This window comes from Colletotrichum aenigma (genome assembly GCF_013390185.1).
Source record: "Colletotrichum aenigma strain Cg56 chromosome Unknown KSG_Cg56_contig01, whole genome shotgun sequence".
In the NCBI taxonomy this organism is placed as follows: domain Eukaryota; kingdom Fungi; phylum Ascomycota; class Sordariomycetes; order Glomerellales; family Glomerellaceae; genus Colletotrichum; species Colletotrichum aenigma.
The window spans coordinates 4939471-4956417 of NW_023500907.1; the positions used below are offsets into that span (position 1 = coordinate 4939471).

At 54.9% G+C, this 16947-nt stretch overlaps 7 protein-coding genes across 7 annotated transcripts; 3 read left to right on the forward strand and 4 right to left on the reverse strand.

Moving 5' to 3' along the window:
* Positions 1-376: 376 nt before the first annotated feature.
* Positions 377-2201, forward strand: xkiA (putative D-xylulose kinase A; the record flags this gene model as incomplete). The annotated part of the gene is made up of 3 exons (XM_037316557.1): positions 377-431; positions 503-945; positions 996-2201. 3 exons carry the CDS (start codon positions 377-379, stop codon positions 2199-2201), a joined length of 1704 nt encoding a protein of 567 aa, XP_037184391.1.
* Positions 2202-2781: 580 nt separating this feature from the next.
* On the reverse strand, positions 2782-4991 carry CGCA056_v001298 (uncharacterized protein; the record flags this gene model as incomplete). Its single annotated transcript, XM_037316558.1, has 4 exons — positions 2782-4255; positions 4309-4660; positions 4719-4910; positions 4982-4991. 4 exons carry the CDS (start codon positions 4989-4991, stop codon positions 2782-2784), a joined length of 2028 nt encoding a protein of 675 aa, XP_037184398.1.
* A 2676-nt stretch (positions 4992-7667) lies between these two features.
* Positions 7668-12322, forward strand: pds5 (Sister chromatid cohesion protein pds5; the record flags this gene model as incomplete). The annotated part of the gene is made up of 3 exons (XM_037316559.1): positions 7668-8012; positions 8069-11539; positions 11588-12322. 3 exons carry the CDS (start codon positions 7668-7670, stop codon positions 12320-12322), a joined length of 4551 nt encoding a protein of 1516 aa, XP_037184397.1.
* Positions 12323-12873: 551 nt separating this feature from the next.
* Positions 12874-13420, forward strand: atnB-1 (Aspercryptin biosynthesis cluster protein B; the record flags this gene model as incomplete). The annotated part of the gene is made up of 4 exons (XM_037316560.1): positions 12874-12983; positions 13038-13093; positions 13165-13331; positions 13385-13420. 4 exons carry the CDS (start codon positions 12874-12876, stop codon positions 13418-13420), a joined length of 369 nt encoding a protein of 122 aa, XP_037184673.1.
* A 243-nt stretch (positions 13421-13663) lies between these two features.
* Positions 13664-13907, reverse strand: CGCA056_v001301 (uncharacterized protein; the record flags this gene model as incomplete). The annotated part of the gene is made up of 2 exons (XM_037316561.1): positions 13664-13671; positions 13727-13907. 2 exons carry the CDS (start codon positions 13905-13907, stop codon positions 13664-13666), a joined length of 189 nt encoding a protein of 62 aa, XP_037184672.1.
* Positions 13908-14282: 375 nt separating this feature from the next.
* Positions 14283-15786, reverse strand: ANKHD1 (Ankyrin repeat and KH domain-containing protein 1; the record flags this gene model as incomplete). The annotated part of the gene is made up of 2 exons (XM_037316562.1): positions 14283-15600; positions 15710-15786. The coding sequence occupies 2 exons, from the start codon at positions 15784-15786 to the stop codon at positions 14283-14285; spliced, it is 1395 nt and encodes a 464-aa protein (XP_037184671.1).
* A 502-nt stretch (positions 15787-16288) lies between these two features.
* On the reverse strand, positions 16289-16918 carry CGCA056_v001303 (uncharacterized protein; the record flags this gene model as incomplete). The annotated part of the gene is made up of 1 exon (XM_037316563.1): positions 16289-16918. The coding sequence occupies one exon, from the start codon at positions 16916-16918 to the stop codon at positions 16289-16291; it is 630 nt and encodes a 209-aa protein (XP_037184670.1).
* Between the last annotated feature and the right edge of the window lie 29 nt (positions 16919-16947).

The following is a 16947-nucleotide window of genomic DNA, read 5'->3' on the forward strand; positions in this document are numbered from 1 at the left end:
CGCACGCGGGTTAAGCTGCCCCCGACCCCCGAGCCGGGGGACAAGGCTGTCTTGGCTTTTTGCCAAGCCATCGAGATGTCATTGGTGCGCGTATGCGTCGCAAAGAGGCACAAAATCTACGATTGGCCAATCCGGTTTTAGCCTGAATTGCCACAAGGCTGATACCGTGCAACCTGTCCCGAGCTGCCCCTCCATGTCCACTCCCCACGTAGAGTGATGTAAGGTGGTGGGCAGCGGTCAACTTTCCCAAATATCCGGGTTGCATCGTGTTTTTCCCCCTTTCTGTCTCTCAGAGCTTTTATGTGATTCGAATTGCATCATATCAGACAGATTTTGATACCCAAAAGAGTGTACGATCTTCTCGTCTGCCGTCGTCATGAGTGCCGGTCCCCTGTATCTCGGGTTCGATCTATCAACCCAACAGCTCAAGGGTCAGTTCATGCATCAGTTGCCATCTCACTCCACCATCATCATTCGACTCACGATGCTGACGACCGAACAGCCATCGTCGTCCAGTCTGACCTCACAGTCGTCTCCGAGGCCAAGGTCGACTTCGATGCTGACTTCGGCAAGCAGTATGGCCTGAAGAAGGGTGTTCTAACGAACGAGGCCGAGGGCGAGGTCTACGCCCCCGTCGCCATGTTCCTCGAGGCAATCGACCTTGTCCTCGATCGCCTCAGCAAGAAGACTCCCATGGACCGCATCAAGGGCATCAGCGGTTCGTGCCAGCAGCACGGCAGCACCTACTGGAGCCACGATGCCGAGAAGCTCCTCGGCGGGCTCAAGGCCAACAAGCCTCTTGTTGAGCAGCTCGAGGCAGCCTTCTCGCACCCGTACGCCCCCAACTGGCAAGACCACAGCACGCAATCGCAGTGTGACAAGTTCGACGCCCAGTTCGAGACGGCACAGAGACTCGCCGAAGTCACAGGCAGCGCCGCTCACCACGTACGCCCCTCTCTCACCGCATTTACGTGATAGACACTGACCAACCGCAGCGCTTCACCGGCACCCAAATCATGCGTCTTCGCCAGAAGCTCCCCGAGATGTACGCCGCCACCTCCCGCGTCTCCCTCGTGTCCTCGTTCCTCGCCTCCGTTCTCCTCGGCACCGTCGCGCCCATCGACATCTCCGACGTCTGCGGCATGAACCTCTGGGACATCTCCGCCGGCAGCTGGAGCGAGCCCCTCCTCGAGCTCACCGCCGGCGGCAAGTCCGGCGTCGCGGACCTGCGCTCCAAGCTCGGCGAGCCGCGCCACGACGGCGGCGGCTCCATGGGCTCCATCGCGGCTTACTTTGTCCAGCGCTACGGCTTCAGCAAGGACTGCCAGGTCGCCCCCTTCACCGGCGACAACCCGGCCACCATCCTCGCCCTGCCACTGCGCCCGATGGACGCCATCGTCTCCCTCGGCACCTCGTCCACCTTCCTCATGGTCACCCCCGTGTACAAGCCCGACGCCGCGTACCACTTCTTCAACCACCCCTGCACGCCGGGCCAGTACATGTTCATGCTGTGCTACAAGAACGGCGGCCTCGCGCGCGAGAGCGTGCGCGACGCGCTGCCCAAGGCCGACGGCGGCGACCCCTGGGCCAGCTTCAACAAGGCCGTTCTCGACACCCCGCCGCTCGACGTCCGCTCGGCCGACGACAAGGCAAAGCTGGGGCTCTACTTTGACCTCCCCGAGATCGTGCCCAACATCAAGGCCGGCACGTGGCGGTACACGGCCAACCAGGACGGCAGCTCGCTCGAGGAGGCCGCCGCGCAGTGGAGCAAGGAGACGGACCCGCGCATCATCGTCGAGAGCCAGGCGCTGTCGATGCGGCTGCGCAGCCAGAACCTCGTGCACAGCCCCAAGGACGGCCTCCCCGCACAGCCGCGCCGGATCTACCTGGTCGGCGGCGGCTCGCTCAACCCGGCGATCGCGAGGGTGATGGGCGACGTGCTCGGCGGGTGCGACGGGGTGTACAAGCTCGACGTCGGGGGCAACGCGTGCGCGCTCGGCGGGGCGTACAAGGCGGTGTGGGCGCTGGAGAGGAGCGAGGGGGAGAGCTTCGACGAGCTCATCGGCAAGCGGTGGAAGGAGGAGGGTGCGATCCAGAAGGTCGACGACGGGTTCAAGGACGGGGTATTCCAGAAGTACCAGCCGATCGTGGGCGCGTTCGAGGAGATGGAGCAACGGATTCTGAAGGTTGCGCACAACTAGAAAAGATTTGATGGAATGATAGAATTATTATAGAATTTTAGACGGTGAGGATGAATGAATGCAAGCGATTTGATCATTTGAGGCGCGACACATGCATGCGAAGACATCACGAGAGAGGAGTGGACAAGTAATAGCTAATCGTCTTGTATTGAGCAATGGTCCTGAAGCCAAATCAAATCCACCGGATTACCCCAACCAAACTACCCTAAGCGGCCAAAAGACCAAGAAGTTTCCTGTCGTGGTTTCCCAAATGAATCCCTTTTGACCAAGTCCTTCGCGCATCGTACAAAGCCCGATTTTTTCCCTTTCTGTTCTCGTAAACCTGGGTTCCCAAATCCTTTTGTTGGGGGTATCAATTCATCATCATTGCGTTAATCATTCCTTTCCGTAACGTTCGTGCTGTTGTGCAGTGCAACAGTGTGAAAGTAAAAGTGCTTTTTGTGTTCTTTTGTCATCGGCATTGCGGGCAGGCAGGGCAGCGTGTGACTGGATCCCGTGAAGGGTTCCGGTCAGGTGTGCAGTGCGTTACGAGAATGAGAGAGTGATGGCAAGAAAAAGAAAAAGCAGGAGAAGTGAAAGATTAGAAGAGGACCAGCAGGGCCAGGACGAACAGGACCAGGCAAGTCTGGCAGTTCATCTGGGTGCGGTCGAGGGCGGCACCAAAGACCACACCAGGCTCGGCGCGCTTCTCAGCAGAGGAGAAGACGGGAGCGGTGGTGGTGGCAGGCTGGCTGGGCTTGACAGGGCCAGCGGGGTGAGTGACAATGGTGCCGTTGGCGCCCGTGGGGTAGGGGGGCAGCTCAACACCCTCGGTCTTGGTGTACTTCACAGGGGAGCCGGTGATGTAGACCGTGGTGTTGATGGTGACCTCCGGGGTGGGGTTGGTCAGGGTGGTGGTGTTGGACACGCCCGTGATGGTGGAGAGGGCGGTCGTGACCACGTCCGTCTTGCTCAGGGTGAGGGTGGCGGTAGCGTTCTTGGGGACGCCAACCGTGGAGGTCTGGACCTCGCCTGAGACGGTGACGGTGAGGGTGCTGATGTCGACCTCGGTGACGACCTCGACGGAAGATGAGGTGGTGTTGAGGACGGGGGACAGCGTGGGGTAGACGGTGACAGTCTCCATGCCGCCGACAGTGACAGTCTGAGTGGCGCGATCGGTGAGCACGATCGTGGTCTCAATGGACTTGGTCTTCTTGACGGTGGAGGTGGAGCTGAAGGGGGAGACAATGAGAGAGGAGGTCACGGTGGTGGTGGCATCAGAGGAAGCAGATGCGCGGTGAGTCTCGGTGACAATGTCAGTGACTGTCGTGGTCGCATCACCGGTGCCCTGGCTGACCTCGGAAGAGGCGGCGTGGGGAAGGGCAGAGGAGACGGTGGTGCTGTAAGCGACAGTGGTGCCGTCGACAACGGTCTCGAAGATTGTCTTGGTGTGTCTCACGACCACTGTGGAGGTCTTCTTGGCCTCGGAGGTGACGGACGTAGTGGTCTCGCTGACAGCGCCGGAAGACGAGCTCATGCTGGTAGGCTTGAAGCTGTCGATGGTGACGGTGTAGGTGATCAGAACGGTGTCGGTGGCCTTGGAGGCGGAGACAGATGAAGGAGAGGGGGAGACGGTCTTGGTCTTTGTCTTGGTCAGGGAAGAAGAAGTGGAAGAGGCTGAGGAGCTGGGCTCAGCGGTCTTGGTGACGGTGACGTAGACGGTGTGGTCGTCCATGGAGCACTGGGCCTCCTGAGTCGAGGTGGCGAGGGGCTGTGAGGTGACGTAGACGGTCGAGACGAGAATGGAAGTGGGGGTGTAAGTCGTGGTGACCACAGCTTCCTCAATCGTGGAAGTAACCTGCTTCACGGAAGTCACAACGACGGTCTGTGTCTTGGTAACCAGGACGGAAGAGACCTCGACGGAAGGCTTCTGGGCCTGAGAGCTGGACATGCTGGACTTCTCAGAGGTGGACTGAGAGGTGGACTCAGAGACGCTCATGGAGGAAGCAGAGGCAGTCTGGATCGCGGTCTTGGTCACAGAGGTGGTGATGAACTCGGTGATGACATCGACGGACCTAGGAAAAACGTCAGAAGACTGCGAATAATGAGAGTGTAGGGTTGAGCTTACTGGGTAGCAGACTGGGTGCCGGTGACGCCCAAGGCAGAAGACACGGTGGTGCCCTGAGACTGCTCGTGAGTGCGAGTCTGGGTGCGGGTCTTCTTGATGGTAGTCGTGGACTCCACGGAAGTCATGTTGGCGGGCTGAATGGTGGTCTCGGTCTCCTCAGGGCAGTGAACAGCAGTTGAGGTCAAGACATCAGTTGAGATACCGGTAGAGACAGCGGTGAGGGTGTGGTTGAGCGAGTAGTGGGTGCCGTTGTAGGATCCAGCGTGGAAGTTCATGACAGGGAAGCGGGGGACGATGGCAGCAGCCTGAGCCTGGTCGGCAGCGTTCTTGCTCTGGATCTCGTTGCGGATGGCTGGCTCAAGTGTTAGAAAAGCTGAGCAGAACTTGAGACGAGCTGAGTATGAACTTACCGACGTAGGAAATGCCAACAACGGCCGAGAGAACGCAGAGACCCATCAGGAAGACATAGGCCAGGAAGCAGAAACTCGACTTGCGGTAAGCAGCCCAGTCATCCTTCCACTTAGTGGAGCGAGTGATGGAGCCATCGTTGATCTCCAAGAGCTCGTCCTCAGCGTAGTAGCCGCTGTGACGATGCTTGCCGTCTGTTCAGGTGGTCAGAATGCGAAAAACCAGATTGTGAGATTTTTTTTTTTTTTTTTTTGAAAGAACTTACTGTCCATCATCTTGAAGATGCTGCTGACGATCGGTGTTTGTAATGAATGACTGTCTGTTTTATGTTAGTTGATTGTTGATGGATCGAAAGAAGTGAGTTTGTGAAGCGAGACCTCCAAAGGCTGAGATTAGGGGAGAGCGATAGGGAGAAGGAGAGAAAAAGGCGCGAAGCAAAAATAACGCGGCAAAGTTGGTGATACTCACAGCTTCTGTTCTAGAGAACGTGGGAGTCTGGATGAGGGACGGCGTGGTGAGTGGGTGGTGAAGGGAAAAGAAAGTTGAGATGGCGATGGAAGAGTGAAGGTGTTGGTGAGAGGAATAAGGTGAGAAGGAGGAAGTGGGTAGAGGCGCGTCAATAAAGGTGAGAAGAAAAAAACAAACTTGTGCGCTCGCTTCTGGGAAACAGATCGAAGAAGGAAGGCGCAAGGAGGGAGTGAGTTTTTCGTCTCTTGCTCAGACTGGTCTGCCACAAAGAACGGGTGGTATGGGGAGAGAGTGGGCAGAGATGAGGTGCTCAATTGAGCTGTTGAGTGGAAAGGGAGAAAACAAGGCAAATGTGCTTCTGGGAGCTGGGAGGGTAATTTGAATATGGGAAAAATCGTGAGGATGAGGAGACCTCAGAAGAAGGGGTTTTCGAGGCTGAGAAGCTGCCCCAAGGGTTTTGAGGGTAAAGTGAGAAGCAGGAGAGGTCGTGAGATTGAAGATCTTGTCGACGTACCTTGAGACTGAATTGTAGAATGAGTGTTGGAAAAGAGATGAACGAAAGAGACGCAAAGTGCTGGTGAAAGTTAGTTAGATGGGATGAGGAGGAAGAGGAGTTTGTGATCTCTCGGGAAGATATTTTCGTACCTTTGGTGGCGAATGAAAGTTGTCGAGCGTTTGCGCGAAGCTGTCGTGGTGGGTGGAAGAAGAAGAGAAGGGTTTGTTTTTTGTGGGATCGCGACAGGAGAAGGAAAAGGTCAAAGGCGGGTGGGCGGTCGAGGAAGGGTAGCGAGCCACGTGGGAGAGCAGAACGGCACAAGGAGCGGCAGGACAAGAAGAGGGCGCCTCACACCAAAGAAGTCCTGATCGAATACTCATCCAGCCAGCTCGCCTGTCTACTTATTCACCTGGGTCGGTATACGATGCCAAGAGGGCAGGGTGCCCAGCAACCACGGTACAACGGGCTCACTGGACCTTCAGCGACCTACTCCCAACCCATTGCATGACTGATTGCGCATATCAAACTCGTAGCTTACCGCGAGATATTTGATTGCTTGCAGGGGGAAAAGATAGATTTTAGAGGTAGCTTGCGGTCCTCTCCAGCTCAGCTCTGAACTTTCTGACGGTCACCTTCACGTTCCCAGTCGCTTTCAGAGATGATGGTAATTATTTTTCAACGAAATTCCAACTGCAAGAATGGAACTTGATTCAAGAATCAGGTCACTTGAAGTGAAAGGTCCCAAGTAAACAGCTTGTGGTGTTGTTGCCATTGTCCCCATCAACGGAACTGAAGTTCTTGGGTGACCGCCAAAAAGGGTTCACTGCGTACTTTCTCAAAACGTCGGCCAGAACGTCGTATTATAAGTGAAAATCAATTTCATCTCGATCTTTGCGTCGACCAGATCGACGAGACGAAGCCAGCTGAAGGAAGAAGGGTTTGCTCCCTTCGTAGCAAATTCTCCTTGTGACGGAAAATAACCCGCGAGGCATCACACTCCTTCTGCTAATTGACAGTCACTCGACACCAGCACCTTTCAGCGCGGCAGTCCCAGGTCCTGCCGATCCCTCAGTCCTGGGAACCGCAATCGAATGCAACTTTATGCCTGCAAATATCTAAGATTAGTACCCAAATATCAGACTTTACGTGGCTTCTTTGGCTCTATCCTCGAAGATCGAATTGAATCGTTGGACCACTTGATTGAAATGGTCGCGTGCTCAACCTTCTCAAGCGGCGACTCGGTTTGAAACCCGGGGCAGAGAACTCAATGGCATTTATCTGTACCATTCACTTGAAGTTTCCACGAAAATTCCTCCTATCAACAAGGAAGGATGCACATGCGCTGTCACAAACGGATGAGGTGAGGTTGAAGACAGCAGAGGCTCGAGTGCCCGACAAGTGGAGACAGGAGGTTGAACGTGGAACGGTGAGCTCCGTCGCGGTCACACTCACAGCTGCGACTTGTGCTGCACCAGCCACGCCGGGCCCGAGGCATGACAGGGGAAGCCCCACTTTCACGTCGCGCCCGGGCCAGGCCACACGCCACGACAAGGGAAGGTGCAGGTGCAGCTCCTGCTTGCTCCTGCTGAGGCAGGTCCCACTTCCGTTGAGTCGACCTTAAGGTACCTTACCTCCCCAGCTCCTGCTGCTCAGCTCAGGTAAGCACGCGAAACCCGATGAACTGCAGGCGCAGGCGCGTAACACGACTCGACCCTTCCATCCATTTTCGTCGCAACACTCAAGGCCCCTCGAGCTTCCACCCACCTCTCGTCGCCACCACGCAATTGGTCTGTATTTCGGCGCGCTTGTTTTGGTCGCTTCGCTCTTCATCGATACCTGCGACGCGCAACTTTTCATCCATGACTTAACCTGTGCGCGCATCATCGACTCTTGACACGTTCCGTCGATCGAACACACTCTCGATAATCGTCTTCCCCGCTTCCGCACACCACGTCACCCGCCGAGCGCCCTCTGCATACCTCACGAGATGGCGCCTCGTCGCGGTCGCGATGAACCTCAGGAGGAGGTCGAGGAGGAGCAGGGCGAAGAGCTCGTCAGCCTTCAATTCGATGAGGAATTGACGTGGAGACCCGGAAAGCCCATACCCACCACAGAGCTGCTCAACCGCTTGCAGGCTCTCTACGAGGAGCTGAGCAGCATCGACCAGGATGCTGTCAACGTCGAATCTCTTAATGATGTCTCCCACGCCCTGGGCCAACGCAATTTGTTGGCGCATAAAGACAAGGGTGTGAAGGCGTATACTGCAGTGTGCATCTCGGAAATCCTCCGCCTGTGCGCCCCCGACGCGCCCTTCACCGCGGACCAGACCAAGGTCAGTCCCCTAGAATGTTGTGTATTCTCTGCCCAGCCTAACAATTGATCTTGTAGATGTTCTTTAATCTCCTCGTATCGCATATCTTTCCGTCATTGAGCGACCAGGCTCATCCCTACCACAGCCAGCACAAGGCCGTGCTGACTGCACTTACCGAAGTAAAGAGTATTCTTCTCATCAACGATGTCGATGGTGCCGATGAGATGCTTCTCCGTCTTTTTTCTGTATTTTTCGACGGTGTCTCGGGAGGTTCCAGCTCGGAAGAGGGCATTTCCAAGGAAGTCGGTAATACCATGACGGAAATGCTCATCGCCCTTGTCGACGAGGCCTCCGGCATGAACCCCAAGGTTATCGAGGTCATCATGGCCCAATTCCTTAGAGCGGCACCTCCGGGTGGATTCCAGAGCCGTACGGAACGCGGCGAGCAGAACGGCAACCAGTCCACTTTGTTGCCCAAAGACGAACCACCAGCCTACATCATGGCGAAGGAAATCTGCAACGTCTGCACCGAGAAAATGGTGCACTACGTCAGCCAGTATTTCAGCGATGTCATCCTTGATGCCTCGCGTTTTGCAGCAAAGACAGTAGGAAAGCATGATGAAGAGGACGATGAGGATGCGCCCAGAGGCCCGACGGATTCGGAACTTAAGGAGCTCAGAAAAGCTCACTTTCTGATTAGGGAACTTTGGCGCGCCTGTCCGTCTGTCTTGCAAAACGTGATTCCTCAGGTTGAGGCAGAGCTCTCGGCCGACAACGTCGATTTGCGACAACTGGCTACGGAAACTCTCGGAGACATGATCTCTGGACTTGGCGCTGCTGGCCCACCACCTCTCCCCGTTTTAGATCCCGCTCAGTACCCCCCGCTGCGCCTGGCCGATGAGGCGCCCAGCCAAGTTTACGATAGCGTTCTCACAACGCCACTTTCGCCTCAGTCGTTTGCCCAAACTCACGCGACCGCGTACCACCATTTCTTGGGCAGAAGAAACGACAAGACGGCGGCAATTCGAGCTGCTTGGACCAACGCGGTTGGCTACATTTTGGCCACTTCGGCTGGTGGCATTGGTCTCAGCCGCGAGGAGCAATCCGAGTTGGTAAAGTATCTCGGTGAGAAGCTCAATGATGGCGATGAAAAGGTTCGACTGGCTGCTGTCAAGGTTATGGAGCTCTTCAGCTTCCGCGACTTCGTTACCAAGCTTGGAGCACCTGGAGGCGTGGACAAGGATGGATCCGTCCTCAACAGTCTCGCAGACCGCTGCCGTGACAAGCGTAATGCTGTTCGAGTTGACGCAATGACTCTGTTGGCGAAGCTCTGGGCTGTCGGCTCTGGCGAGTTGGCTGCCGGACAAGAGGCTGTTGTTGCAGCCCTCTCTGGAATCCCTACACGCATCTTCAATGCATTTTACGCCAACGATCTCGAGCTCAATATCTTGCTTGATCGCGTCCTTTTTGAATGTCTGATCCCGTTGAACTACCCGCCCATCAAGACTCCGAAGAGCACCAGAGCGTCATCAAGCCAGAGCCAGCAGAACGCGGGCGTTGCCGAACAGGATCGGATCCGCGCAGAGAGGCTTCTGCTTCTGACGCAGTCGCTAGACTCGGCCGCCAAGAAGGCCTTCTTTGCCATGCAGGGTCGACAGCCTCAGTTTGCACAGGTCCTGGAGACTTTCGTCAAGCAGTGCGAGCTTTACAATGGCGGTGTGATGGATGACAACCGCCCGAAGAAGACGGCGAACCTGGAGCGTACAGTGGGGTACATCACACAATTCTTCCCGGATTCGTTCAAGGTGAAGACAGACCTTCAAAAGTTCGCCAACCAGAACGACCGACGCGCATACCAGCTTGTCAAGTACTCGGTCAGCTCCGAGAGTGATTACAAAACGGTGCGACAAGCCATTAAGGAGCTCGTGAAGCGTATGAACGCTAGCCAGTCAGCGGCCGTTTTGGATACGCTGCTTCCGCTCCTCTACCGATCGGCTTGCCTGCTGTTCAACCGCAGCCATCTTGCGACTATTCTTGACTACTCAAGAAACGACAAGGACGGCTATGGCACCGTCTCTCACGAGATCCTCAATGAGATTTCACAGCGCAACCCTGAGTTGTTCAAGACCCACGTTGGGGGACTGTGCAAGGGTCTGATCGACCAGGCACCGAGCGAGACCAGCGAGAACGATTCGATAGTGGTCGACACTCTCAAGGCTTGCGCGTCTTACTCAAAGAAGTACCCGGAAGAGATTCCGCAGGACCGCAAGTTCTCGCAAGCTCTGGTAAGTTATGCTCTGTACGGCCGACCGGTCAAGTGTGCCAAGTACGCCATCAAGATTCTCCTCGCCAAGGGAGACGAGAAGGGACTTGTAAGCGCTACAGGTCTATTGCAGAAGGTCATGGAGGACTGGAAGTACGGCTCGCCTCACTTCCTGAACAAGTTGCAGGCTGTCGCGCAGCTGGAGCTCCAAGCGCCCAAGATTACCTTGGACGCCGATGACGATATTCTCAACATGACGGTCCAGCAGATCCTGCTGCAAGTTCGAGGGGATGCTTCCGACAAAGACCCTAAGTGGGTTGAGGATGCCGACATGGACGAGGAACTGCAGGCAAAGTGCTTGTCCTTGCACATCCTCGTCAACCGCCTCCGGAGCATGCAGAAGGCCGAAGAGGCCCAGGAAAAGGCGCCTCCGGTCTTCAAGTTGCTCAAGACCTTGGTTGTCAAGAGGGGAGAGCTCTGCAAGACGAAGGATACACCAGAGCACCACAAGTCAAGGCTTCGCCTGCTTGCTGCTCAGCTTCTGTTAAAGTTGTGCACCATCAAGCACTTCGATGACCTGCTGACATGCGCCGACTTTGATCGTTTGGCCTTCACTGCCCAAGATCCTGAGCTCCAGGTTCGGAAGGGCTTCATCGAGAAGCTCCAGAAGTACCTGGCCCGGGGCAAGCTTCGCGTACGATTCTACACCATCATTTTCCTCACGGCGTTCGAGCCCAACTCCGACTTGAAGCAACGCATCGAGACCTGGATTCGCTCCCGCGTGCGCGCGTTGGAGACGTCCGAGCAGCGTCCCATGGAGGCCATCATGGCCAGGCTTATTTCTTTGCTGGCACATCACCCCGACTTCAACAGACTACCTAACCTTGCCGAGGCCAGCGAGGAGGACCGAGCATCTTATGCTAGCGATCTGGCTGACCACGGCCGCTACATCCTATACTACGTTTCGAACGTGGCTACCGAGGGAAACCTGGGTCTGATCTTCAAGTATGCTGAAAGAGTGAAGCAAACTCGTGACGCCATCCATCCCGATGAGAGCGAGAACCTGCAAATCATCAGCGACCTGGCTCAGGCCGTCATCAGAAAATGGCAAGAGAGGAAGAACTGGAGTTTCCAGGCGTTCCCGACCAAGGTCGGCCTCCCTGTCGGTCTTTACACCGCTCTGCCCTCGCACCAGGTAGCCCAAGAAATTGCCGAGAAGCAATTCCTCCCTGTGGAAATTGACGAGAAACTTGACGATCTCTTCAAGTCCATCGATAGGAAAAAGGTATGAATATCCCTTTGACTTTCCAGTATCTCGCTGACAGCCATGCAGAAGCGCAAGTCCATGGACGAGAGGGGAGATCGTCAACCGGCGGCGAAGAAGGCTAGGCAGATTGCTAAGGTCAAGGAGCCTAGGCCACCCAAGCAGCCAAAGCCTCCCAAGGTCAAGAAACAGGCCGCTCCCAAGAAGCCCGCGAAGATCAAGAAGCGCCCAGGCTCTGACATACCCGAGGAGAACCGGAGGCGTAGCGGAAGAGCCACAAAGACTTCCCAGTACGCCGAGCGCGACTCGTCTGATGATGACAAGGAGATGTGGGATGGCGTACAATCGTGGGAGTACATTGAGGGCGCACCAACGCCAGAGGCGGAGGGTTCCGCATCGGAGTCTGAGGACTCGGATAAGGACGGCGACTCGTCTGCCCTCTCAGACGTTCCAAAGGGCGACGACGAAGAGGAGGACGAGCCGGTCAAGGAGACGAGTGGTAAGGCAGAGGAAGATAGGGAAGATTCCCCGTTGTCAGACCTTGACGAAGCTGCTGCAAAGTCAGACAAAGAGGAAGAGGAAGAGGCCGACGACGAGGAAGAAGAGAAGGCCTCACCTCCGCCCAAGTCCAACGGACGCAAGGGCCGATCAGCGGCAACTTCCAAGGCAGCCGCAAAGACGAAGCTGCCGGCCCGTCCCGCACCAAAAGAGAAGGCCGCTCCCAAAACGGCAACCAGAACATCGGCGCGCAGCACACGGGGAAGGCCCGCTCAAGAATCGATGGACGTTGATGACGACGAATAGCTTGGTGCATGAAAAAGTTTTGAGGTTCAGTTTCTTAGGTTTGTGTAGCTTTGGGCTTTCTTGCAGGGTGGATATTCCTCTGGCGGTCGGGTGTTTGAGTGCACGGCTGGTGCGCTGCAATTGCGAGTTGGTAGCTTATATATATCGTTCATGTGCTTCCGTTTGAGCGGTCAATATACCCCTTAATCGTGTGTTTATCGTGTTTTGTGTCGCAATTAGTGCTCGAGTGAGTGAGTGTAAGTGGCCCAGACTATGCAGCCGACCGCCATCCCTGTGCCGTTGCAAACGGTATAAGCGTGCCTGCCTGATTCGGTGTATGCCTGGTCATCCGGGTCCCACCAGCGCCGGGACCGGTCCAGTGTCGGGTCTGTCATCCCGACTAACAAGGAGTCAATCACAGACTGATGCCATACACCACAAACTGTTCTTAAATGAACAAGACAAGCGATCGTCGTATAGTTGGCTAGTTCTCAACAATTATCCAGCTGCCCAGCCGTTCGTCTTTCTTCATGTATGCGAGGACATTGACCTTTGCTCTGCGCACTGCCAACATGTCGCTTGGTGCCGGTGCCAGAACGATGGCTACGCGGGCACCAAAGGAGTTTCTTTGCATAGTGCCGGATAAGCCCAAAGTGCTGCAAGTCCGCAAGCAAGTCAAAGGGTAATATTTCTCGTCTGCATGGCCGCCTTCTGGTCGCTGCTGACGCCCAGAAAGCCAGCATTACGAAGGAATCAAGCCCCTCATCGAGTCTGGGAGGCTAGTTGCCGGAGGTACGGTCTTAATCCCCATCGCCCCCATGAAAGGGTCACTGTGAATTCAGAGTTGGGCTTACGGGCTCTAGGGGCAATGTTCGATAAACATCCGGACGAAGACGCCACGGAGGCCTGTTTCAGGGGCAGCGTGGTGGTGTATACCGCGGAAAGCCTAGAGGATGTCAAGGCTATCATTGAGAACGATGTTTATGCTACGAGCGGGGTCTGGGATCTCGAGAGGGTGCAGATCATTCCTGTGAGTTTCGTCTGTGATTAGGCTGAAGAGCGGCTGGCTGACTTGTTGGATAGTATGTGGCTGCTGTGAGGCAGCCTCTCTCGTCATGAGAGGGGCCTATGGGACGGAGTACGGTGGCCGCCGGGGAGTCTTGGGACTAGTACAGGGAAAGAAGGCCTTGAGACATCAGAGACTCCTTTTAAAGAAAAAGCTCCAGGAGAGATGACAGGTTCATCGTCACTTCTGGAAAATATCTGCGTGGGAACGATTGGCTGAAATCTGGGCTCTGGACGTCTTGTTTGCTGCAGCAGCATGTAACGGTAATAAGTCTTGGTCTATCGGTAGATCCAGGACTATCTTACTATTGCCCTTGTCATCGTCCTTTTCGCAGGTCCTATCGATGCTCCCTTCCTTACTGCCGTTCATCTTGGTAGACTTTGCTAAGCACTCTTCCTCCGGATACTTCGTCATATGTTCTTGAATCAATTGGCGTAGTTTCATCTTGCGGAGGTAACGAGCCAGACGCTGCGCCCCATCCTTTCCGCGACTGCCGTTATCGTACGGATTGGCGCCGTAGTCTAGGAGAAGCTCTACCATTTCGGTATCGTTGCGTTCACACCTGATCGCCTGTAGGAGAGGCCGAGAATCAGTCCTCAGGGGACGACCCTGCGCTCTCAGGTTGGGATCGGCGCCGTGGTTGAGGAGAATTCGCACAGCCTCTACATTTCCGCTTTCGACTGCGGATAATAGTGAAGTGCTTATGACTATGGACTGACGGGTTGAATGTTGGTGATACCTGATGGCATTGGGGTCAGCACCGTGTTCGAGCAAAAGCTTCATGGCTTCCAAATCTCCTTTGCCACTCGCAATGACCAATGGGTACAAATGAAATGTGTCCTCCACACCGTCATGTCGACACTGCACATTGGCTCCTTGTTCGAGGAGAAGCTTTGCAATCAATATGCGACTATGCTACGCAGCCGCCATTAGTGCACAGCCAGCCGAGTTCAGTGCCGTCACATCAGCGCCGGAGTTTAGCAAAAGCTGAACGACATCCGCGTGACCCTTTGTCACTGCGCTGACTAGTGGTGAAGCCAGGCTTTTACCAGTGGCGTTTACATCAGCATCATGATCGAGGAGATGCTGGACAATGTCTGTATGTCCACCCCAGGCCGCCGCAGACAGAGCCGAGGCAAACCTCTCTCCTCCTGCATTGACATCGGCGTTGTGGTCCACAAAGAGCTGGACGGTGCCCATATGACGATTCTTGGCCGCTGCTGATAACGCGTTGCCGTGCTTCCCGAATAAGTTGATGCCAGCGCCATGCTCCAGCAGAAGCCGTGCTATTTCCTCATGCCCATCTGAGGATGCCTGCTGCAATGGGGTCATGCCTGCAACAGGTCTGTCCACGTCGGTTCTGTCGTTAGCAAGCAACCGAACTAGCACTGAGTGAAACCCAAGCATAGTCATCAAGTAGACACAGGTCTTGTCCTCGATTAGAGTGCCTCCTGCAAGCTCCAGGCGTCCGAAATCATCCACATCGAATTCTAGCGGTTCAAGATTGTCTTCTTCCAAATCCAATTGATTGAAACCGCGATCGAAGCGAAGGTGTTCGAATACTATGGTGCGAAGTGACGACGAGACTTGGAAAAGTCGCAGGACTCGATCTAACAACGCCGGCGTCTCCTTGCCTTCTGTAAAGTGCAGGTACCAGTGTGAATGTGCGTATTCATCCAGCGGTCCGCTGGCATCATGTATGAGGCTAATGAAATCCGAGAGCCTTTTATGTTCAGCATTCAGAACGGACAGCCAGATGTTCAACATCTCGACTTGGCCGCCGTGGCCTCCGGTGTGAAATTGCGCCACGGTTTTCTGGTGCAATATTCGATCGGACTCGAGATACTCCTGAACAGAAAAGTGAGAAATTCTCACATAGGTTCGCGAATCGGACATCTTAAACGGTGCCGTGTAGACCTCCACCAAGCCAGGGCAGGCTTCCTCGATGGCCTTTGCATTTTCTAGCCGTCGATCTGGATTCAACACTGGCTCAGGCTCAAATTCGATCGCAGCGCACTCAATGACTTCCAGCACTGTTAAGGGCCGTTTGGCACAGCAGAGAGCAGTCAATATCCGCTGAGAGCACTCTTGAGCATGCTCCGGAATACCAAGAAGCATTCGCTCGTAGGTTTCATCCAATGTCTTGGGCAGTGACTCAAGCAGCTTGCTCAAGTTGTGAGGGCTCACGGGACAGCTGGCAAGTGCTTTGAACTGGCACTCAACCCATCTGAATCTGTAACAGAGTTAGCTGCACTGTCTGCCAGTGATGGTGAGAGGTGACCAACACCCCGTTTGCGCGCTTCGTCAGTACGGTCTCGATGCGGGAAAATTCTTTGGACTACTTCAACAAGCGGGCGGTCTTGCGAAGATGTTCTGATATGTAGCGAGCGATATCCTCGTCCACTGAGAGGTTTTTCATCGTGACATGTTGTTTCAAGGATGGGTTTAGCGTTTCTCGAATATCGGTCTCATCTCGACTTGTCACGAGGAGGTGGAGCCCTGGCTTGTGGCGTAAGAGAAGCAGCGTTTCGAGCACAGCCTCGCGGTGTTCGTCGCGCGGACTTTCGTCGATAGCATCTATCATGATGTATATGTCCTGGAACGATCTGGAAAGCTCGAGGAGACAATCAATCAAGACTTGGTCTGGTGGCGTAGAGTTTGCGGTAGGTGTCTCGTAATCGCATTACATAGTTGCAGCCGCTATTGAGTTGGCCAAACAGCTGTAGCACCAAGGAGCGCAGCATGGCCGACACACTCTGCTTGCCGACATCGGTGAAAGAAAAGAAAAAGAATGCGACGGCGACTTGTGGGTTAGACCTCCGGTGTCGAAAGGCGTACTGGATGGCCGTGGAGCAGAGGACAGATTTGCCGCAGCCAGCAAAGCCGCTCAGCCAGAGAAACGAGCCCGGTATTTCGAGCCATCACTTGTACGCGGGGCCCTGGACAAACCACAGGCCTGTTCCGGGGTGCTTTTTCTTACAAGCTTCATTGAAGTCGATCGTAGCGTCAGGGGCTTTCAACCATTCGAAGACTTTATTATCAACCTGGCTGGCCCTCACTAGGTCCATCAAAGTCTTGATTTCCTCAACTTCATTCCGAATGTTGCTGGTGTCGTTCAGCTGCAGCTGTTGTGATGCAGAAGACATGCGACTGAAGACCTCAGCGACATCCTCTTCAAGCCTTCTCAATGTCTTCTCCCGGAATGGGTAAGCAAGCCGTCGACCGAGGGCTTTTGTAATAGCCAGAGTGTCTTTTGGCTGTAGATCCCCAAACTTTTCTGTATGATCACGGAGATCTTCAATGCAGTCCTCGCATTCCTGGACATGCTTTTCAATCAACGCCAAGACGTGACGGTCGTTCGAGCGGAATTTGCGGTCCTTGAGCTGGCGATGTAAGCTATCGAGTAGCTCTAGAAGACTATCCAACTTCGTGAGAATGTGTGCGACATCCGACTCCGCGTTTGCGTAGTAGTTGTAAAGCGTCTGTGTCACTTGGATACCAAGCGAGACGATTCCCGCAACACTTATGGCAACTGACAATGGATCAGACATCGCGAAGAACGTTTACAATAAGTCAGGCA